The sequence below is a fragment of the Salminus brasiliensis genome, chromosome 14 (genome assembly GCF_030463535.1).
Source record: "Salminus brasiliensis chromosome 14, fSalBra1.hap2, whole genome shotgun sequence".
Lineage (NCBI taxonomy): Eukaryota > Metazoa > Chordata > Actinopteri > Characiformes > Bryconidae > Salminus > Salminus brasiliensis.
The window spans coordinates 4,164,060-4,186,514 of record NC_132891.1 but is presented as its reverse complement, the minus strand read 5'-3'; the positions used below and the strand labels follow the sequence as shown (position 1 = coordinate 4,186,514).

Below are 22,455 nucleotides of genomic sequence, written 5' to 3'. Positions count from 1 at the left end.
CCATCAAATTACTATAAATCCAGCTGGTTTACCAGCATAGGGAAGGTTTTAGCCCTGACCAGAATTTCCACCACCTTGACCATCAAAGATCGGCTTAGAGCATCTAAAAAAAAAAACAGCCACCAGCAGAAGCTGGCCTTGAGCTGGAGTTTTTTGAGCTGGGCTTTGTTCCTTGAGGATGGGTTTAGGGTTGGGTTAGCATTAAATGTATAGTCTTAAATAAGAACTTCTGAGGTCCTCACAAAGACCACAAGAAGTGTGTGTGTGTGTAAAAGCTGTTTGAGAAGCAGCAGTGTGGTTTTGTGTATTTAGCTCTTTGTGGGGACCTTATTGTGGGGGTATTCACCCCAAAACTACTGTGTGCACAATTTATCCACACTCATCTAGAAGAGCATGGAAACATCACACACATCCAACAGTGTAGGGCCATGACATAGCCATGACATTAACACCACCTGCCTAAAAAATGTGTACATCCCTGTCGTGCTGCTAAAACAGCCAAGCACTGACTCTACTAGATCTCCCCGAAGGTGTCCCGTGGTATCTGGGGCCAAGACCTTAGCAGCAGGACCTGTTTAAGTCCTGTAAGTTGTGAGGTGGATGAGGCCTCCATGAGCATCAGTGAGCCAAGGGCACCCATGATCCTGCTGCTGGTTCACCGGTTGCCCTTCCTTGGAGCACTTTTGGTAGGTACTGACCCCTGCATACCGGGAGGAACAACCCACTAGATCTGCCCAATGTTCTGGAGATGTTCTGACCCAGTCATCGTCTAGAACATCACAGTTTGGTGTCTCAGATTCTTACACTCGCTCATTTTTCAGTTGCCTAAAGCGTATGTATGTCCCACCCACCTGCTTGGCCACTGCACTGTGTAATAATTAGATCGGTTTGAGGATATTTAACATGTTATAAATCCGTTATAATCAGAAGCGGTTTGCCAGAACTTGAATGAAACATTTATTTATGTCGATGAGCTGAATGACAGTTTTTACTCGATAACTGTACATTATTATATCCCATCAGAGAGAGAATGCTTCATCAAAAAACAGATTAACCCTTGTGTCCGATGAATTCCGTCCTAAATCTGTTCATTAACAAAATACTGAACACAAGTCCAACTTTATGAGCAACAGAACAGCTGCTGAAGGTGTGAAGGGAAACGCTGCAGACGCTCCGATGCTTCTCTGCAGTGGCTCAGAATGTGCGTTTGCTCCACCTGTTGGCCGATATCATATAAAGTGCATAAACATTACAATGGGTTAAAGAAGGGGTTCAGGGGTAGCACCAAGTCTGCCCAAACCTGCCTGGACTTCAACACTTCAACGCCTGCAACTCACTCTTCTGCAGAAAAACTGTCCACATGCAACAGCAAACCCACCAGAGCTTCACAAGCCGTGCCTCCAAATACTGCTGCCCATCTCAGAAGTCTGGGGTGATAAGCATGGGGGGGCATCCAGGGTGGTCATAGTTCCCTTTGCTTTCCCTATTCAGAACAGGTGGGCAAAATGCACGGTGACACACCATAAATGTGCTCATTTTAATTATTACGTTTGATTTAACGGAAATATGGCACTTTCAGAAATTACACAAGCTTAGTGTGTAATGCCTGACTGTGTAAATAGGTCCTACAGTCACACGTGTGTATTTGTGTGTATTCAAAGCACTTTGAAAAAGTAGAATTGTACCAAAATGATCAAACTGAATAAAATGTTTTTAATGCTTTGTAATGTTTCCTAAGAAATCATAATAAAATCTAATTGAATTGTAGTGATACAAAAATTTCATGATGCTTTTAATCCTTTTCTCAAAACTTAAAACAAAATCTAACTGAACTGATGCACTAAATTACTGAATCATTAAAAGAATAGTATTTAAATTAAATTGTAGTCAAATTTAGATTTTATGTTGTTTTGAGATATTTTCTAATCAACTTCAATCAAATCGTATTGTGGTGAAATCTGAGATTTTATGGTGCAGTAAACTGTTTCTTAAATAATTCTAATTTACAATTTTAGATTTTGTGAGATATTTCTTAAAGAACTTCAAACAAATCAAATGTAATTAAATTGTGGTGAAATTTGCATTTTATGATGCCTTGAATAATATCAAAAGATTATTAATCATATCCTCAATAATTGTTATTTAACTATAATTTAATGATGCCTTGAATTATATCCAAAGAGTCTTAATTGACACAAGTCAATTTGTGTTAAAACTTATATTTTATGATGCTTTTATTTTCTAAAGAACTGCAATCAAATTGAAAATCAACTGTTAAAATGACACATTTTATGATTATTTAAATAACTGAACTGAATTAAAAGAACTGAATTAAGTTAAATTGACCTTGCAATGCATTAAATGTAATTAATTTGTTTTTTAAAAATTATAATGATTTAAGTTATTTCCTAAAGAACTTCAATTAAATTAAAATAAATTGTGGTAAAAAATCAGATTTTATGATGCATTAAATTGTTTCTCAAAGACCTGGATCAAATCAACCTGCATGAAATCATGAACTGTTGTGAAACTTGATGCTCTGTGTTGCTGTGAATCATTTCCTAAGGAGTCGTAATTGAACTTATTGAGGTTTAAAGTCTTAATATTCAAAACAAACTACAGACCACAGTCCTGTCCAGATACCCTCAACTGTTACTGTCAGTGTGAGCTCTACAGCAGTACAGCAGTGAAACGAACTGAACAACCTGACCAGTTACACCAAATCAACCTTCTTAGAGACATAAACGGCGGACGGCCTGGACCGACATAAAGCTGCTGGTTGGCTGAAGCAGAATAAACAATGACCACCCAGGACAGCCCCCAGCTTAGGAGATCATACTTCTAGGATCAGTCTGTTTGGTACTGTAACACTGCACTAAAAAAAAAAGGGATGCACTAAATGATCCCACTTTATAAGTGTAATTACACATTAACAATCTGTGTAATAACAATGTAATAACTGGTGATGTTGGATTACAGCAGTACAGTTTATGTAATGCACGTGTATCAACGTTCACTCATGTAATAAAGCAAGTATACAATACATGTCTAAATATTTGTGGACACCCCTTCTTATAAATGCATTCAACTACTTTAAGTTGCACCAATGTGCAAACACACACACACAGTTTGTGTAGTCCCTGTAGAGAAGTACTGCCAATAGAATAGGACTCTCTGGAGCAGAACTGTGTTCTCTGGAATGATGGATGGTGGTGCTCCATCCAATACTTTTGGGATGAGTTTGGGAGTTGATCATGATGAGGTGGGGTGGCCACAAACTAATGCTCTTGTGGCAGAATGCAATCAAATCCTTACAGCAATGCTCCTCCAAAATCTAGTAGAGGGCCTTCTTCTTTGACAGTAGAGACAGTTACTCCAACAAAAGCAGCGTCAAATCTTTTTAACACCCTTGATTTCAGAAGAAACAGTGAATGAGCAATACTTTTGTCCCTGTAGTGTATTTCAATAGCCATAACAGGGAAAGCAGAGATCATATAAATACAATTTTTCCTCATTTATTAATTAAGCTATAACCACATAAGAAAAGAATGTGCTGATAGGGCTATTGAGAGACACTGGGGTAATTATAGGAGTCAAAACTGATGTTGATACACGTGTATTTACACAAGCTGTACTGCTGTACTCCCTCTGTAACAGTGAGGACGTCACCAGTAGTGACATTGTTATAACATGGTTGTTAACATGTAACTACACAGTAACTATTGACACTTAATAAAAAGTGTCTATATTAAATAAATAAATATATATATATAAAGAAAACATATTACACCAACACAGCTCTGGTCGAAAGTACGTAAACTTGAAGACAGAATTATGCTGGTGTAATATTTTGTATTTTCTGCAAATTCAGTACATCACTTTTTTCAGTGTGGGCTCAGCCACGCTTCACTAGCACCTATTTTATCCTGTCTGGTGTTCAACTGAGCATTCACTCCTCTCCCCGCAACCTCCCTCTCTCTCACGCTCTCTCTTTCTGGTGGGGACATTGGTAAACACCAAACACATGATGGACGTAATGGATTGTGGATAAATGGGCACGTCACACAGGTCTGAAGAGTCTCTACAGTCCTTCGTCAGTGCTCTTGAACATCAGGATGGCATTGTAGATCTTGAGGGCAGGTCCGAGCTTGATACTCATTATCTTCACAATATCGGTTTGAGTCAGCAGAAGGAAGGCCTCGCCGTCGATCATCTATGGAGGACAAAATACATATTAACTTGGAGGTAAGGCTGTGAGGAAATTACCACGATGTAACGAACAGGTTTTGACTCATTACTTCGTCTTTGAAAAGCTGGGCCTGCTCCTCACAACCTATAAGATTCTGCACAAAGCCGAAAACCTGGAAATGAAACAGAATACAGCGTTAGAAGCCACGTACAGAGTCAAAACATGCGGTTGATAAGCTAAGGAGTGTCTTAGAGAACCTACAATTAGCAGTAAAATATGTCTTTAAGAACACATGTGGATGCCTCCATGTGCATCAGTAAACTGTCTGCTCCCTTCTTGGAGCACTTTTGGTAGGTACTGACCACTGCATACCAGAAAAGCCCCAAACGAAATGTCTGACCCTGGGGCATCACATCTATCCATCACAGATTCTTGGTTCTTGTCAAAAAGTGTTTCAAATTCTTAAGCTTACCCATTTTCACCTTCAAGAACTGACTGTTTACTCGCTGCCTAATATGCAGATCCACCCCAGGACAGATGAAGCCACTGTAGATGAAGATAATCAATGCTTTTCACTTCACCTGTCAGTGGTGTTAATGTTATGGCTAATTGGTGTATCCGGAAACCAAACTGCCAAACAACCTGTATTGATATCCCTGTTTCTCTGATTTCATAAGAACCAACTAATTCACATATCTCCATCTATTCAGCCTTCTGCAGTTTAGACCCACCCATTCAAACAGCAGTTCTTAGGGTTGCTTTTGCGAAGCATAGCCAATCAGAACTGAGCTAATTTACCTTATAGAATTATCCTCTTTTATTATAAGCAATTAAGAGTAAGTAATACAGAGTGGTTGGAAAATGGTAGTGTAATAATGAATTATGACCATTTCTGGAACATTAAACCACACAAACATTGCAAATTGGCCTTAATGACAAAATATAAAATGTTGCATTTGGGTCTTTTAAAGTGATACATGAGCAAAATATCAAATTAACAAGCTTTCGCCAAACTATCACTTTAAAATATAGAACAAATGAAGGTGCTGTGCCTTTTAAAGGCTGTTATGGAGGCCTACCTCCTCTACAGTCCATGTAGCTACTTGGCTTGCATGGATTCCAGCAACGCCAGGCAGTAACTTGCAGTGTTGCTCCCAGCAAAGAGAGAGAGTGCGATCCGAACTGGCTGTCAAAGCCGACATGAACAGGGAGGGATACATACTCTCTGTAGACATGTCTGAACAAAAACAGACAGACATATCTGATGTTGGGAAAGCAGATATTAGACCTTCATAACTCGTGAATTCTTCCTGTCAAATAAAAACATTTTTGGCATTAAGTTCATCTGTTTTACCAGAAACAGCACGATGAAATTGCTTTATAACTCACTCTGATAAGTTCTTTGTTGATTCTTTCGATATTTTGGAGGGCGACCAATTCTGAAAAAAAAAGAAACAATGAATGAGCAGGTGTCCCAATACTTTTGTATATATACATATATATATATATATATAATCATCTGAACAATATTGAAAAATGTAGGTAGAAGTGACATTTAGAACATGGTTGGAGAGGATTATTCTGGAGGAGTCTGTCTTATTTAAACCTCAGACGTTTAGTCTGGTCTGCTCTTGATGGTTGAAGTGAGAGGTGAAGATCACCATCACGGCCAGATCCAAAGAGCTCTCTGAGGCCTTCAGAAAGAAGGCTGTAGATGCAGAGGAGTCTCAGAACAGTTAGAAATCATCCACTGTTCCACTGTCCACTAAATCATTTATGAGTGGAACAGCTGACCAACATGGCCAGATGTGACCATCCTAGCAAGCCCAAGAGCATAGGCTTCCCATGACTACAAAGCCTTCTGGTACTGCTAACCAGAATGAGCCACAAGTCGTAACTTACCTGCCATGGTAGCGTGACTTTTTAGCCCTCTGGCCAAAGACAAGGAGGTTGCGCTTGGACCCCTCTGTATCTGAGAGGTCGGTTTTAACTCTGCCCTGATTCCTCTCTGCCAGTGGGCAGCCTGATATACAGTGATGCGCTGTGAACCGTCCAGTCACATGGCCTGATCCGTCACACCCAGGGGTAGGACACTTCCTGTTTCAGACAGAATGTATTTTGAATAGCGCTGATATTAGTTTACAACTAATAGGAACATCATTAATAATAATGTTATATATAATAATGTTATATGTTTAAATGTATCCAAACCATGACTATAAAGAGCAAAATCATTGTCTGTAACATATTCAATCATATTTGTCAGAGTATTATAATAGCATTATAATAATTACATCATTCATAGTACACACATATCCTCAGACTACAGTGGGCCTTTACTTACAACTTGTGTGAGGCACGTCACAATGCTCATTGCTGTTTTACCCCCCAGCAACCGTATATTTTAAATAGACTGTTTAGACTGCGCGCCACTTAAATAGCGACAGTGCTTGTGAATATATCTTTGTCGATGGGCGCGGTGGTCTCGAAATGAGGTGTGTTCAGGTGCATTTCTGACGAGGAAAACACAGGAGGAGCTCCACTGACTAAAAACAGCCTAGGCAGACGTTCGTCAACACTCAGACGTTCGTTGCTATCTTGGCAGTGAATTGTCAACACAGGTGCGTGCAGCCCGACGTTCGTACACCCCCCCACGCTTTACACCACTGAAATAGCAACCCGCCAAGGTCAGTCAGACCGCACCTGGCTCTTAAAGGGAGCGGCGAGAGACACACTGATTGGTTTATTGCTGCACGTTATGGCCAAAACAAACACACCCATGATTAAGTTGAGTTTGAGTTTTGAGCTGCGAAATTTTCCCAAAGTTACGATAGCAAAGACACACCGACACACCCTAAAGAGTCTTTTTTTTGTATATATACCCTGTCACACAAAAACCTTAACTTCAACAGAAGTCAAAATAAAAATATTATATTCCAAATCATTTTGGAGCTATTGGCCCATTTCTCATGAAATTTATCCCAACATAAAAAACACCTGCCATATTAATGTATAACCTCAGTTTATTTATTATTAAACAATTAAATGTATGTTTGCTTCATATTAATAGTGCCCATTCCCCAACACACATGAAAAACTGGTACATTTTAATGACTGCAATATAATAAAATCCTAGTGTAGAGGGAAAGATTAGGACAAACCTGTGGTGAAAGCTGTACTTGGAGGTGTTGCGGGAGTGTGGGACAGTTTTACAGGGTGCCGATGTGTAACTGGGCTGTCCGGTAGCTGTGGTCTCCTTGGGGCCTAAAGAAGGAACCACCAGCATTAATCTCTACATACTGCAAACACATACAGCCACCATACAACAAAACAGGTCAAACCACCTCGAGCATACTGTATGTGGACACAAGTACAATTTCATGATTGCAGTGCCTTGAACTTCTCAGCCAAAAGCAATATGGTTTAAAAGTATATAAGAAAGAGTCAAGATTGTATGGGCTAGTATTCTACATAAATCCAGTAGTAGCAGCCAATAGTAGCAGTCTATTTGAGATTATTGAACAAATTATTAAAGATGAGTGTGACTTGGGCATGCAGTTTGTTACCCTGATGAGGTTTAAGCTTCCATTACTTGTTAGATACATTAGCCATGCACCTCCAGGTCAAACTTGTCTTGGCTGATCGACATTACAGCTGTCTATAAATTCCTAGAGAGCCCAAAGTTATTAAGCATGTAGGATTTAAAATGTCCTGACGTTATTTACTGTGTTTTTAAGACAGACAGTACACAGCCGGGCATCTTACCAGGCTGCTGGGTGCTGGAGGTGCAGGGTGGAGGTTTGAGAGGGTGGCCTGTGGTTTCACACCAGCCTGCCGGGTGGATGTCAGGGTGGTCAGAGTCTGTCCACTCATCATACACATGACTCCAGCCATCAAAATGGATCTGGAACAAACAGAAATCAGCTTATTGACGAAGTCACTTTAGCCTGTATGAAAGATCTGGGACTGTATGACACTGTTGTCACCATCTGGTGTGCGAACCTTAATCCTGTGTGTGTCCACTTCCTGCACACTGGCCACCCGGATCAGTCCGGGACTCCTCTTATCCACAGCCTCCATTTTCATATTCACCTGGAAGCCATGTGGGGGTCGCTACACACAGAACACATTTTATTTAAGAAATGTGTGGATGCATGCACTAAAGAGTTAGAATTGCAGCTGTTAATTGTACATTTATGTAATTTAATTTAATTAATGTTCTTAAAATGTAAAACTTTAAATGCAATCAGATGTTTACTTAATGGAAATCTAGCAACAGGTTCACATATCTTGCTCTATCTAAATCTAAAGAGTTGTTTTGAACCAAGCACTGATATAATACACTTGATTTCTGCATCACAATTACGGTATCCTATAAACCTTAGTACAATGTAAACTATTCAAAATCCCATCACAGGCTCACAGTAGGTCTGTGACCAATGTAAATGTACTATACTGTATGTCTTTAATTCAGCTAACATGGGATAATCTGACTTCCATTTGCAGCCATCCTTTAAAACAGATACTTACAAATGTGCAGCAACCTTACTGTACAACTTACAGTAAAACTCATCATCAAATACACTGTATATGTATATATAATCGTCTTGAGCAAAAGCGAGCCTGTTCTGATTTCAGAACAAGATTTAGATCACTGCATAGTAGCTCTTTGTGTTTTGGGATGGTCATTTTTTTAGGATGTTAAGGTTTTGCATAGAGGATACGCACCACTTTAAAGGCCTCAGCAGGCACAGCTGTAGAGCCGGTCTCCTCCAGGTACCTTTCCCAGGAGAACTTGCCCGGCTCAGGGTAATCTATAAAAAATGGCATGAGACATTTGCTTTGACCCTCAGAGAAACACCTTGATTTTTTTTTTGTACGTATTTTTCCCCTAGCTCTGAAACTAATGGAGAAGATGTGTTTCTAAATTTGAACATTTACAGATTTTAGCATGGTTTAAATTTGACCATGTTAGACAGTCAGTCGGCTACAAATCTCGGCCCTGAGTGTGGTTTGGAGAGTGTGCTTTCGCCTGTTAAACACTTTCCCGGATAACAATTTGTGATGCTGCCAGTTAACCCATCCTTTTATAACTTCCCCCAGCACTAGCAATGCACGCAAGGAGGGTCTAAGGACTTAACACCAACTGCAAAGCCAGCCCCCGGCCCTCCTTTCCAACTGCAGCCGACAAGTTCGGAGGAAAGCGTCAGGTTCCCAGCTCTGCTACGCCAGCAAATCCCAAAGCCTGTGCCGGCCAACAGCGCTTTAAGAGTGATGAGGGGAGAGACAGCGCCATCTATCTTCCTGGATTTTTTCCAAATTTCTTAACAACCTTTATGTCAGGCATGTAGACTGCATTAAGTGCAGTGTGTAAAAGAAATGACAGAATTGTGTAATTAATGTACATAATTTATAATATATATGACAGTATATTACATACTGTCAATGTTTTGACACAGATGCGAATCTTAATTAATCTTGATCTTGATTAATGTTAAGTTGTTCTTTACGTTGTGTTTAAATGTCTTGATGAATGGACCAATAGAAATTCTCAAAAAGGATCAAATCAAATCATTTTTTCCTTCTCCTGTAAAGTTGATTTTGGAGATACAAGGTTTATATATATAATGTCTTGCAAAACAACAGTAATAACACATTACACTTCTAAGCCAGTTAAGCCCTTAAGAATGACCAGAGAATAGCCCCACTAGTTTGTACAGAAGTCCCTGTAGTTACTGAGTAATACACCTTTGTGTGTGATAAGCCATTCTGAGTAAAGGGTACTAGAAGATGACTCTTGTTCACCTTGTGGGGGGGTGAGGGGAAGGCCTCTCTCTTGGCACCAGCCAACAGGGTGTATATACGGACTTCGAGCATCACACCTATAAAACAAAACAACAGCAACCATTAAACAAACCAAGATGTGTATTTCACGTGCTGCTGCCGTGCTCCAAGACTCGGTAGAACGCACCAGTAGTCATATGTGTCATCCCAGTTATCAAAGTGAACTAGGAAGCGGCTGCCCACCACATCCGTTACTGTAGCCACACAGATGAGAGAGGGGTTCATGCGGTCTACAGCTTCCAGCTTCATGCCAACCTCGAACCCACAGTCTTTCTCTGTCTGTGTGATGAAAAAACAAACAATGAATAAATATGATGTGATGACTATTTTTGTATGCAGCTTTAACAGCTTTAACTGCTTTAGTCGTAAGCAGTATGACTTACTTTGGTGGGGCTAGTAAACAGTTCTTTTGGGGCAGCTTGTGCTTTGGTGAGCTTCAAGTAGCTGGCCCAGGAAAACTCCTCTTCCTTATACCCTAGAACACACAGTGTTAAAAGCAATGGTGTAAAGACAGGGTTGTCAATGCTTACACTTACTAAGCTGATGTACTGAATTTACTTGAATTTGCTTGATTTTTATGTACAGATCATTTCCAAATGTATAACATCTACTATACAAACACAATAACTGTACATAAAGTGGATAAAAGTAAATGTATAAAAGTAAGTAAACAGAAAAACAAAACTGTGTTTTATTAATGTGGACATAGTGTACATATTTAAATTCAATGCATCAAGGTTTCCAGTGTACTGTTGGGCCAAGACCCATACAGGTAAAGGTGCACGTATTTGTACACACACACCCAGAGCGGTGGGCAGCCAACTCCAGCGCCCTGTTATCAATATCCCGGCGCTCTAACCGCTGAGCCACCACTGCCCACAGCATAAGAGTCCATGTTCAATTGCCTGTTAGTGGTTCTGGCTCCATAAACCTCAAACCACTGTCAAAGTATCTAGCTGGTGAGATGAATTTGGCTCAAAAAAGTTGCAGTTTGGATAAACAGGTAGCGCAGACTTTCCTATTGTTGACAAGTTTTTGAGAGAAGTGCAAAAAAAGGCATTAATGAAGTATTTAAGTTGCTGTTTAAGGTATAAATAGTATGTAACTTTGGTTGGGGTAAAAAATGCTCAGATGTTGTGAGCTATTATTGGCTGGTTTACGGCCCTGCCAACAGCTCACAGAACTCACATACTAAAGCATAGTTTTAATTTCTGAGTCCTACTGGATAGTACATTGCTGTGTCCTCTCATCGCAATGTGCTATTAGAAAGCTGAACAGGTTGGTTAGGCCGGTTAGCTTTTAGCCTAGCCCCCACTCACGTCCTTGGGTTTGTCTTTCTCAAGTTTTACTGGTAAAAAAATAAGCTGGTGTTTCCCCTTCTGATGTGAGTTTAGCTCCAGTTGGGTCTAAAGTTTTCAAGGGACTGGATAAAGGACAGAAGAGATGGTAGAAGCCACCAGCTAGCGTTAGCTTTTAGCCATGTGAAGATCCCCATTTGCACCACCCAGCTTTTGCTTCATCGTGTGCCAATTTTGAGCTCCCATTCTATAGACACTGGCACAGGAAAAGCTGGTCACGAGGCCTGATTCCAGTAGGAAGCCATATACCCGTATTTTGTCGTTTTACTGTTTCCAGCTTTGACTAGGGCTTTATTTAGGGGGCAGGGTTTATGTAAATTTATGAGGTGTAAATACACATAGCCAAAACTGTGATGTAACAGTTTTGAGGTTTTGGAATTGGCCTGTTTTACAGCTCTGTTTCGGTTCAGGATGTTCCTTTGAAGGAGGAACAGCAGCGTTTGAGGTCCACAGTTTCAGAGATAAATACATTTTTCCGTTCTAAAAAGTGACACATGTTGTGTAGTGTGAGCAGTACAGCGAATCTGAGATTTAAAAAGTTGTGTAGTGTTGTTGGAAATGGACTATTGAATGTTGATTACCTTTTGGAGTGTAGAGTTTGTGTCCTGTGCTCTCACACCATCCAGGAGGGTGAACGTCTGGGCAGTTAGCATTGACCCAAAAGTCATGGCAGTCTGAATAGCCATCAAAATGGAGGCGTAATCTGTAGCCACAAACCTGCAGAACAGGTGAAGAGGTGAGGTGTTCAGGCTCACGATATGCTGTTTATGCTCAAATACAGCTAAAAACATCAAATATCAAATAAGTGGCTGTGCTGTACCTCGGCCACTGTTAGAACGAAGTACATGGAGGGGTGCTGGGGGTCGATGCCCTCCAACTTCATGCCTTGACGAAAGTTGTTTGGACATTCTGGAACTCTCTGGGACTTTATAAACAGAGATGGCTGTTAAGCAAAGCTCAAAAGACTGCTATAGGATGGGCACAAATATGTGTAGCACTGAAGTGAAATTGGACCATTTAGATTATTGAGACTATAAATATTTTATGCCTTGGTTAAAAGAATAAATTTGCACATGAATGTGCTGAGACCTTCATGTCTTGTCACCTAACTGAAGGTGTTTTTTTGCAATTGTAAAGACATCAGCATAATTAGAATGTATGCCTTATTAAAACAACGTGTACTGGGGTCCTGGTTCTAGCTTTAGTGCTGGCTCTAACAAAGAGAGATAGCCTTGTCTGTTAGCTGAGGTAACAGAACTGGCAGTCGCATTCAGCTTTGCATCAGTTCAGACTGGCTCAATGGACGAAACACGAGCAAGTCCTTACCCTCCTGTAACTGAAGGTATCATCTAATTAGGGGAATCCTGTTTAGTGCCAATTGGGGGGAATCGGCAATGACTAAATTGAGAAGTAAATGGAAAGTAAATCCAAAAATCCTCGTTATTGTGTCTGAAATTCTGACTATATCTGTTAATTCTGTCCAAAGTTTGACTGGTACTGTATAGTGATACAGTCACAAAGACAAAGCAGCTAAGCAGCTGGCATACACAACGGTATAGCTCAGTAAAAAGCTCCAGTTAAGGATCAGGTGGTGCAACCGGTCAGTACCTCCTGGAAGAGTTTGGGTGGAGCTGCTACTGCCTTCTGTTCTTCTAGATACTGCGGCCACGACCACGACTCAGCTTTAACATCTGCTGTGCCTAGACAGATAAACATGCTATTGTGCTTATGTAGGCTTTCTGTTCTGGAGAAGCCAACACATATAATTACGAAAGTAACAGAAATGGACATAAAGAACCCCAAGAAAGCAGTTACTGCAGGTGATAACAGAAAATACTGTAGTTTGGTGTTAATTACTCCCAAACGTACTGAAACAAGCTGAGAAACTGTAATGTAAATGTAATATCTAATGGAACTTACTTTATAATTAAATGGATAATTACATACTAGCATTTAAGTATAGCAAAGTACAGCTAAAGCAAATGAATGTAACTGACTAAAATTCGAAGGGTTACGGAAATTACTGCTAATGGTCCTGTAACAGATACAGTAAGCGGTAACAAGTGACGTATGCATTTTAATGACAGAAATCATTATAAAAACATGAAGCCTCAGGATATGGAACACGCACCTGCTTTCCCCTGCCCTCCATCTGCCTTGGAGTCTTCAGCTTTCTCCTCCTTGAATGACGAAATGACTTTAGTATACCAGGTTTCAGCAGTTCTTACTTACTTACTGTTCTGTGTCATTATTACAGTATAATTACAGGTTAAGTTAAATCTTGTCAATGTGGTGCTGAAAATAAAGAGATCTGACATTCATCCCACCATCGCCTCAGCCTCTGAGTCTTCCTCGGAAGGGCTTAAATAATCCCTCCTCCTCTTCTTCTTCATCGGCTTCAGCAGCTCAGGGTCACGAGAAGTCACCTGTCCCTCCTGGACCCTCTCAATACCTGTCGGGCTGAAAATAAGCCAAGAGGGTGAATTTACAAACAAATACTGTGTAGTAATTCATCTCATATAGACTTATATAGCTGATGGGTTTCTATCTATAAGAACATCTCATTATTCACGGACGTATTATTCAAAGCCTGACAGGTAACAGTGTGACATACCATGTCAGAACCCACGTGAACTGGTTTCAGATTACTTAACAGCTGAATTTGGAGCTGTTTCTGACTCATGGAGCTTGTTTATACCTGGCATTAACAGCGTTTGGTGATCAGATCACCTTAAAAAGCCAGGGGTAAACACCCCCAAGACGTACTGTGATCAGATTATGATCAGATCTTGTCCACATTTAATACAAGTGTAAACAGAATGCGTTTTCTGTGATCGGATTTCGCCAGGCAAGCGGAAATACTGAGGGGATTGGATATTGTGGATCTTGCTCTCTCTCTCCATCTTTCAATCTCTGGGTCTATCTCCCTTGCTTTCTCTCTAGTGCTTTAAGTACTTCGGCACATTTTCTGATAGAACCGTTACTGGAATGTGAGAACCAACTATTGTTCCACTGCGCTGTAGAACTCCCACCATTCCTCCAAACTGTTCACAGCCTCCCGGAGCAGGACAGCTTTGATGAGAAGCTGCTGTTTACGGATTGATGGACGCGTTGTGTGGCCTCTTTATGCAGGAAGGTGAAATCAGGTCTGATCTGGTCAGACTGGAGACGCATTTTATGGACAAGTGTAAACAGAATCCGATCAAAGTAGATCCAGATATGATCCGGACAGAAAACGCATGTTAATGCCAGGTGTAAACAGGCATGTGCATTTTTTTAATAAGGTGTTTCTAGTACTTTATAAGACAAAACCTTATAATTTGCATAACATCTGAGTAAAAGAAAAGTTGACTTGTTATCCAACCAGAACAGTGGGATCTGAAGACAGAACACCGCCATCCAGTGGTCAGAGTTTAAACAACACAAAATGAACCACTCTCTGCCACCAATCTTTACACCTAAACTATTCATTATTGTATAAATCAATACTGAGTTTTTGAGGAAAGATACAGTATTGCAAAACTACTTTAAGATAAAAGCAAAAGTAAACACACACTTCAATGTTAAAATGATCTTTTCAGTTATTGAAGATGAAGATTTATTTAAAACTTGTGTCACCCATGTGAAAAACTAATTGCTTTTTAAGACACTAAATCAACCAGATAACCAAATTAAATTGACAGTTAGGTTCAGTTACACTCGCCACACTCAGGTATGATTACTGCCAGACCTGCTGAATCCAAACATCACTGAACTAGAATTAGAATCAGGCTAGTAGATCTCAAAAAGCAGCACATGATGCCACGATATAAAGAGATTCAAATACAGATGCAAAACAAGTCAGTAAAATCTACCAGGCTGGAAAGGGTTACAAAGCTATTGCTAAGGCTCTGAGTTTCCAGCCAACCACAGTTAGAGCCATTATCCATAAATGGAGAAAACCTGGCACAGTGGGGAACCTTCTCAAGAGTGGCCAGCCTACCAAAATTTCACCACAAGTGCACTGACGACTCCTCCAGGAGGTCACAAAATAACCCAGATGAACAGAATGCCAAAATCGCTCCAAAGCGATGTAAAAGACTCAACACCGCAAGTTATCACAACTGTCTGATTGCAGCAGTTACCGCCATGGGTGGCACAACCAGTTATTAGGTATTTGGTACATTTTTCCAATGGGTTTTAAATAAATCTTTATCTTCAATAAATGGAATTGTCCTTTGAAAGCAGCAGTGTGTGTTTACTCACACTGTCTTTATCTTATATTAAGATCAGTTGGATAATATGATTTATTTTTATGTGAGAAATACACAAAAATAGAGGAAATTCAGTGCTGTGCAATATGTTTCCACAGCACCGCATTACACCTTGCACCTGGGGTTATGTGTTTCAGCACACCAGACTCTGGCTGTGAAGGTTATCAACATCACCAGGTCTTTTTGAGGCTGCCTAGACACCTAGTGGTGGAAGAATATAGGACTGAAGCAGTGCTAAACAATTTCCCTCTAGAATTCATTCAGCACCAGCTGTGGTCACCTCGAGTTAACTCCTAAAAGAGACCTTGTATGTGGGTCTATGCTACCAGTTTGTCTTGCTTGTTTGTATGGCTCACAGAAAAGCCACAGGGTCTTTAATAGGAATGCACAATAATACTGCAGCCATATGACCTCTATCTCTATCAGCAGCCGCAAGCTTCAGCATCAAGGTATGGTGTTCTAATAGAGCCTCAGACTGTCCAGATGCATCAATCCAGCCTATTCTTATTGAATAAGTGATTGATTTGTACTTCTCTGCGACTGGTTCCCGGCGCAGTTCCTCGGGATAGGCCCTCTTGGCCACCTGCTCATTTCCCTTTCGCTGGGCTGAAACTTCCTGGGCTTCTGCGTTCACCTTCATGTGCCGCCCGCCCTCTGCAGCAGCAGCTGAACCAGCAGCACCATGTAACGGGATCTCTAGAGGAGCAGAAAGTTAATCAGAACAGATAAAGCAGGCGAACATAAATCCAGTAAAAAGGAGAAACAAGAGCTTCTCATTCTGAAGAAAGAAAGTAGTGAGATCTTGTCGGTGAGCTAGTCTGAAGAACAGAGCTTGGTTACTCCAGGTTTCTCCTGGACCCCCCCAGTCCAGCCAGCACAGCGTGGAGGATGTGTTCAACTCCATCAGCAGCAGCAGCAGCTCACCTGATTTACCATCATTAAGCCCTGATTTACCCCCAAACCAGGTGTTGATCTGAGGAGAACTCTAAATAATACTAGACTCCATGAGAGAGGAGAACTTTGAGAGATGTTCTAATGATGAACACAGTGATGGAGAACCACCATCACCACTTTCTGTAGGAGTGTTATTATTGGTGTTTATTCTAATATCAGTGTTTTACTGAAGCAGAATCTAAATTTTCCAAGTATCTAAACATCTCTTAAAGCCACAAGTTTGCATAATTCTAAAGGAATTTTAAAAAGTAAAATATATAAAAACATATATTTAGAATATAGGATCTTTAAGCTCAGTCCTGAATGGCTCTCAATGTTGAAATAGTGCTCAGTCGTGAAGGACTACAGCTGTGAACTGTGCTCCAACACACCTGATTCAAATTACCATCTAATTAGCAAGCCCTTCCTGAACTGGATCAAACCCAGTTCCCCAGGTGAAGCAGACTGACTCAAGCCTATTTAGGGACACAAATCCTCATCCTCAAACTACTCCCTGTGCAAAAAGAACACAGATACGCTATTAAGATATGAGATTACTGTAAAGTGGTGACCTGTTGGTGGATCTGGACCGGGTTTCGGGGCCTGTTTGTGCTCTCCGACGACCGCCTTGGCTGAAGCTCCCTCCGCCAGCGAGTTAGCCGTGCCCACTTTTCCCTGGCTGATCACCTCGAGCGTCCCGCTGTCACTCACACAGAGCTGCGGAACAGAGAGTGGAAAAATGAAGAGATATTATTCCAAAATATACAATGCTGTTCAGAAGTTTTAGTACCCTGAGAAAAATCTGCTTATCTGGGCAGTAGGTGTTTATCTCCTCAGTAAAACATCAATATTAGAATAAACACCAATAATAACAGTCCTACAGAAAGTGGTGGAGGTGGTTCTCCATCACTGTGTTCATCATTAGAACATCTCCAAAGTTCTCCTCATGGAGTATTATTTAGAGTTCTCCTCAGATCAACACCTGGTTTGGTGGTAAATCAGCTCATCAGGTGAGCTGCTGCTGCTGCTGCTGCTGCTGGAGTTGAACACATCCTCCACGCTGTGCTGGCTGGACTGGGGGGCGTCCAGGAGAAACCTGGAGGAACCGAGCTCTGTTCTTCAGACTAGCTCACCGACAAGATCTCACTACTTTCTTTCTTCAGAATGAGAAGCTCTTGTTTCTCCTTTTTACTGGATTTATGTTCACCTGCTTTATCTGTTCTGATGAGATCTGGAGCTTCTACAGTATAAAATCTCTTACCGCTGAGAGACATGCTTTAGAATAATGGGATTAGGTGCCTAAACCTCTGCACATTGCTGTGTGTATTTGATTTTCTGAGTGTAAACAAGTTTCCATCATCAACAGAGACTCCCTTAAGCACATTTTAAAGCATAATACTGGTTTATTTGCTTAATTTAACATGTTCTAAACAAAAACAGTATGTTAAGTGCAGAAAATAATTAAAATTGTGAAAAATGTTTGTATTTCTTTGCTGTAAAGGATTTTTTCACCTATCTACATTTAGAAAATCAACAAAATGTGTAATTTCACCAGGAGCCTCCGAAACGTTTGTAGTCTAGTCCTAACTAGTGGGTAAGAATAGGAAACGACTAAATTGTGGAGAATCTGGGGGGAAATCTTAAGTAATTTGTTTATTCAGTTTCATGAAAACATTGATTGGTTCATTTTTGTTTGCTTCTACAGATCGACAGTGGATAGCACCACCTTTGTTCCAGCATTCAGAAAATTACAGACACACCACTGGTGACAAAACAACTTTTGCGATTAAAGCAATTCACAGGACAGCTGAGGGATTTTTGCTCACCTTTAAATTGCTGCCTGGAAGGATGGCCATGCCTTCTTTCCACTCCAGAACGTGGACAATACTACAGGTGCCGCCCACTTGAGCCGCCAGTGAGGTGGTCTCCAGGCTGCTGGATCCCTTCACATCCTTTGGAGCATTTTGGGGCACCTCCACCTTCGGCAGTGGATGAGCGGCAGCTTTGGGAAAATAAACAGGTTAGACTGAGGGCTTTTAATTCAAACAAATAGAGAAACAGTGTCCTCTATAGGCTACGTCTAACTTTAGTATCAACCTGGTTGTAGCTACAAAGCAAAGACTGCACTGAATAGCTTCTGAGAACATCTTCGCTATGTGGACAAAAGTATTGAGACACCTGTTCATTCATTATTTCTTCAGAAATTCAGCCTTTTCAAAAATGCACGTATCCTGCTTTTGTTAGAGGAATTGACTACTGTCCAGGAAGGAGGCTTTTTAGTAGATTTAGGAGCACTGCTGTGAGGATTTGATGGCATCCAGCAGAAAAAGTGTTGGTTAGAGGTCAGGTTGTGGGATGATCACCAACTCAACTTAACCAAAGTATTTGATGGAGCACCAACCATCTAGCACCACCATTCCAGAGAACACAGTTCTTCCACTCCTCCACAGCTCAATGCCGGGGGGCTTTATACCCTTCTAGCCCACGCCTGGCATTAGGCAGCATGGGGCCAGTACTAGGTTCATGATGTTTATCTGCTCCAGATGATCCTATTTTATTGGCAGTACTTCTCTCAGGGACTAGACAAGCTGTGTTTATGTGCATTTACACATCTGTGTCAGCAATGGGTGCAACTCAAAGTAGCTGAATGTTTTCGTTAGAAGGGGTGTCCACAAACATTTGGACATACAGTGTGTTTCTTGCTGAGAAGAAGAAGAGCCACTTGCTTGTAAGTAAAGATTGATGTAAATGTTCTTCACTGGTCTTTGTGAATACCATAAGCTACATTTTTACTGCCGTATAATACTTTCTTACATGTATAATCCTGTAGCATTAATATAGCTTTTCATAAATGTTTGGGGAATATTGATATAAAAAACATATAGTAACATATAATAAAAAATATAAAGTAACAGTAATAATCTTTTATTTACTTACCAGTTTAATCCATGAGAGATGTTTTAGGGGGTAGGGGGGAAAATTATAATAATAATAATAATAATAATAATAATAATAATGTAGTGTTTTTTCTTTCCTTTTCCTTTTTAATAGTTTTTTTTATTTAATTACATAGAAAGTTTAAGGAAATCCATTTTTAAAGTTAAATAAATGCATGTTTCCAACCTCAGAGATTTTTTTATTTAATAACTTTATTTTAATGTTTAGTATGTATATAGGTTTGTCCTCCTGTAGAGCATCAACCTGAGCCTCACCACAAGCATTTCAATGCATAATTACATACACAATTACATTTAATTACATAGAAAGTTTAAGGAAATCCATTTTTAAAGTTAAATAAATGCATGTTTCCAACCTCAGAGATTTTTTTATTTAATAACTTTATTTTAATGTTTAGTATGTATATAGGTTTGTCCTCCTGTAGAGCACCAACCTGAGCCTCACCACAAGCATTTCAATGCATAATTACATACACAATTACATTTAATTACATAGAAAGTTTAAGGAAATCCATTTTTAAAGTTCAATTATTGTATGTTTCCAACCTCAGAGTAATATAAGTAACCCTGTTAAATAAAATCTCAATACTGAGCAAAATAATTGCGATTATGATTTTTTGCCATAATCAGTAAGTCCAGGTCGATACTCAGTACTGCAATATATGAATCGATATCAGGAAAACAGTTCTCGGAAACCAGTGATGAGGATTTGAAAGCAGTTATTCTTCAATAAACCAGTACTGGCCTCAAATTTTCTCAAAATCACTTTGAGAAAACAGACAACACAGACTTTTCTACAGATCCCTCCTGTTTTTGTATATTCTGTATTTTGTGTATATGTTGTATGTATTAAATTTTTATTTAATAACTTTATTTTAATGTTTAGTATGTATATAGGTTTGTCCTCCTGTAGAGCTTCAACCTGAGCCTCACCACAAGCATTTCAATGCATAATTACATACACAATTACATTTAATTACATAGAAAGTTTAAGGAAATCCATTTTTAAAGTTCAATTATTGTATGTTTCCAACCTCAGAGTAATATAAGTAACCCTGTTAAATAAAATCTCAATACTGAGCAAAATATTGGCGATTATGATTTTGGCCATAATCAGTAAGTCCAGGTCGATACTCAATACTGCAATATATGAATCGATATCAGGAAAACAGTTCTCGGAAACCAGTGATGAGGGTTTGAAAGCAGTTATTCTTGGATAAACCCGTACTGGCCTCAAATTTTCTCAAAATCCCTCCCCAAGTTTTGAGACAACAGACAACAAATTTATCTACAGATCCCTCCTGTTTTTGTATATTCTGTATTTTGTGTATATTTTGTTGGTATTTTTATTATTATAATGTTTATATAACCTTATTTTAACGTTTATGCTTTGGTACTGGTATGTTTATAGTTTTGCCCTCCTGTAGAGCATCAACCTGAGCCTCACCACAAGCATTTCAATGCAGAAATGTCCTGACATTGCTATTGCGTTTTCAATTATTATTTATATTCTGTATATAGTGTCAATGATTTATCTACATTTTTTCTTTGTATCTGAGTGTCTTGCTATCCCTTTCTGCTGTGACACTGAGAATCCCCCCACTACACAGGACTATCTTATCTTCTTTAAACATTTTCTGGACAATATCACCTGGTAAAATGATGGTGGTGGTGGTGGTGGTGGTACTCGGGGGTCTTGGCCGCTGAGATAAACTGTCCTTGGAGGGAAATGTGCCATTGCTTTCGGGAGAAGCATCTGCGTCTTTTGGCAGGACATCCACGTCTACTTTGGCACTCATGGCACCGGACGCTCAAAGCCACATCTGAAAGAGAAAGAGGGGATGTCAGTTAGTCGGCTGGTCAGCTGGTCGGCTGGTCGGTCAGTTAGCTAGTTATCCTACCATTTCCCACAGAGCGATCACCTTCTGCACATCATCATTACACAGGACACGGGCATATCCTCCTGTTTCACATGCAGGTCAGTTATGCAAGACTCCTCAGTTTAGATACCAGTGTGGCCACATTAACACTTTTGGGTTAATACAGTTTTTTTTTTTTTTTTTTTGCTAATGAGCAAAAATATGAGAAATTAATTCCATAAACAGGCAAAATGTGCCCTGAGTGCCTGAGACCTGCAGACAGCCCAGCCTCCACAATGAGCCAGGCATCACCTGCTGCCAATGCTGGGCTCACCATGCATCTATAGCTAATCTAGCTATTAGCTATTAGCTAGCTAATCAAAGGCAGGGCCGTGGCGGTGATTATCAGAGATTTATTGATCCTTCGTGTCATAAATTGATCACAAAAGGCTCATTAATGCCCCTGGGGTGGAGATAAGCTGTGTAAAGCAGCCTCTCTGCTCTCATGCCTGCGGAAACGGGGTGGACAGGAGCGCTGCGAAATGGCGGACACGAATAAAACGGAGGTTTTTATGAAGTAAACTGAAGTGAACTCTCCACATCTCCTCCACATCTCCTCCACATCTCCTCCCCGCCTGAATGAGCGCCAGCTGCCGTGCCACATTAAGCCAGAAGCGCCGCGGCCGGCGGATAAACACACAGCCCTCAGCCGGGCTTCAGCACTAGGGCTGAAACGACCGTTGGAGAATATTTACATTTCCATGGAAACGTCGAACGTCCACCGCCGCCCGCCGCCCGCCGCCGTCCAACGGCTAATTATGCTTCACTCCGCGCGTTAATGCGTGAAACCGGCGTCCACGCAAGCGCTATCGCCGCCGTGCAGCGTTTCTAACCCACAGGAGAGCAAGAACATCGTCTAAGTTGATCATTTTTACAGCGCGCGGCTCGGTTATTAATAGTGAAGGCGCTCAGTCGATCACATTAATCAATTTTTTCTTACCAGCGCTCCGACCTGCTCCTCGCCGACCGCTACTGCGCATGCGCCTGTCATCGATGTGGAGC

General features: G+C 40.5%; 1 protein-coding gene across 3 annotated transcripts; it reads right to left on the bottom strand.

Annotated features, from left to right (window-relative positions):
• Positions 1–507: 507 nt before the first annotated feature.
• l3mbtl1 (L3MBTL histone methyl-lysine binding protein 1) lies at positions 508–22,440 on the bottom strand. 3 transcript variants are annotated; one of them, XM_072696978.1, is made up of 23 exons: positions 22,394–22,421; positions 22,149–22,281; positions 21,186–21,357; positions 18,404–18,579; positions 17,150–17,294; positions 16,175–16,340; positions 13,719–13,851; positions 13,523–13,571; positions 13,000–13,091; positions 12,212–12,316; positions 11,973–12,108; positions 10,417–10,508; positions 10,161–10,312; positions 9,995–10,071; positions 8,918–9,003; positions 8,192–8,302; positions 7,955–8,093; positions 7,351–7,453; positions 6,092–6,286; positions 5,579–5,628; positions 5,269–5,426; positions 4,299–4,361; positions 508–4,213 (listed from the first exon to the last, which is right to left on the bottom strand). In XM_072696978.1, the coding sequence occupies exons 3-23, from the start codon at positions 21,331–21,333 to the stop codon at positions 4,082–4,084; spliced, it is 2,508 nt and encodes an 835-aa protein (XP_072553079.1). In that variant the 5' UTR covers positions 21,334–21,357; positions 22,149–22,281; positions 22,394–22,421; the 3' UTR covers positions 508–4,081. The 3 variants fall into 3 exon arrangements, with proteins under 3 accessions (XP_072553079.1, XP_072553077.1, XP_072553078.1); XM_072696976.1 differs by lacking the exon at positions 22,149–22,281 and having other exon boundaries at positions 22,394–22,440; XM_072696977.1 differs by lacking the exon at positions 22,394–22,421 and having other exon boundaries at positions 22,149–22,365.
• Between the last annotated feature and the right edge of the window lie 15 nt (positions 22,441–22,455).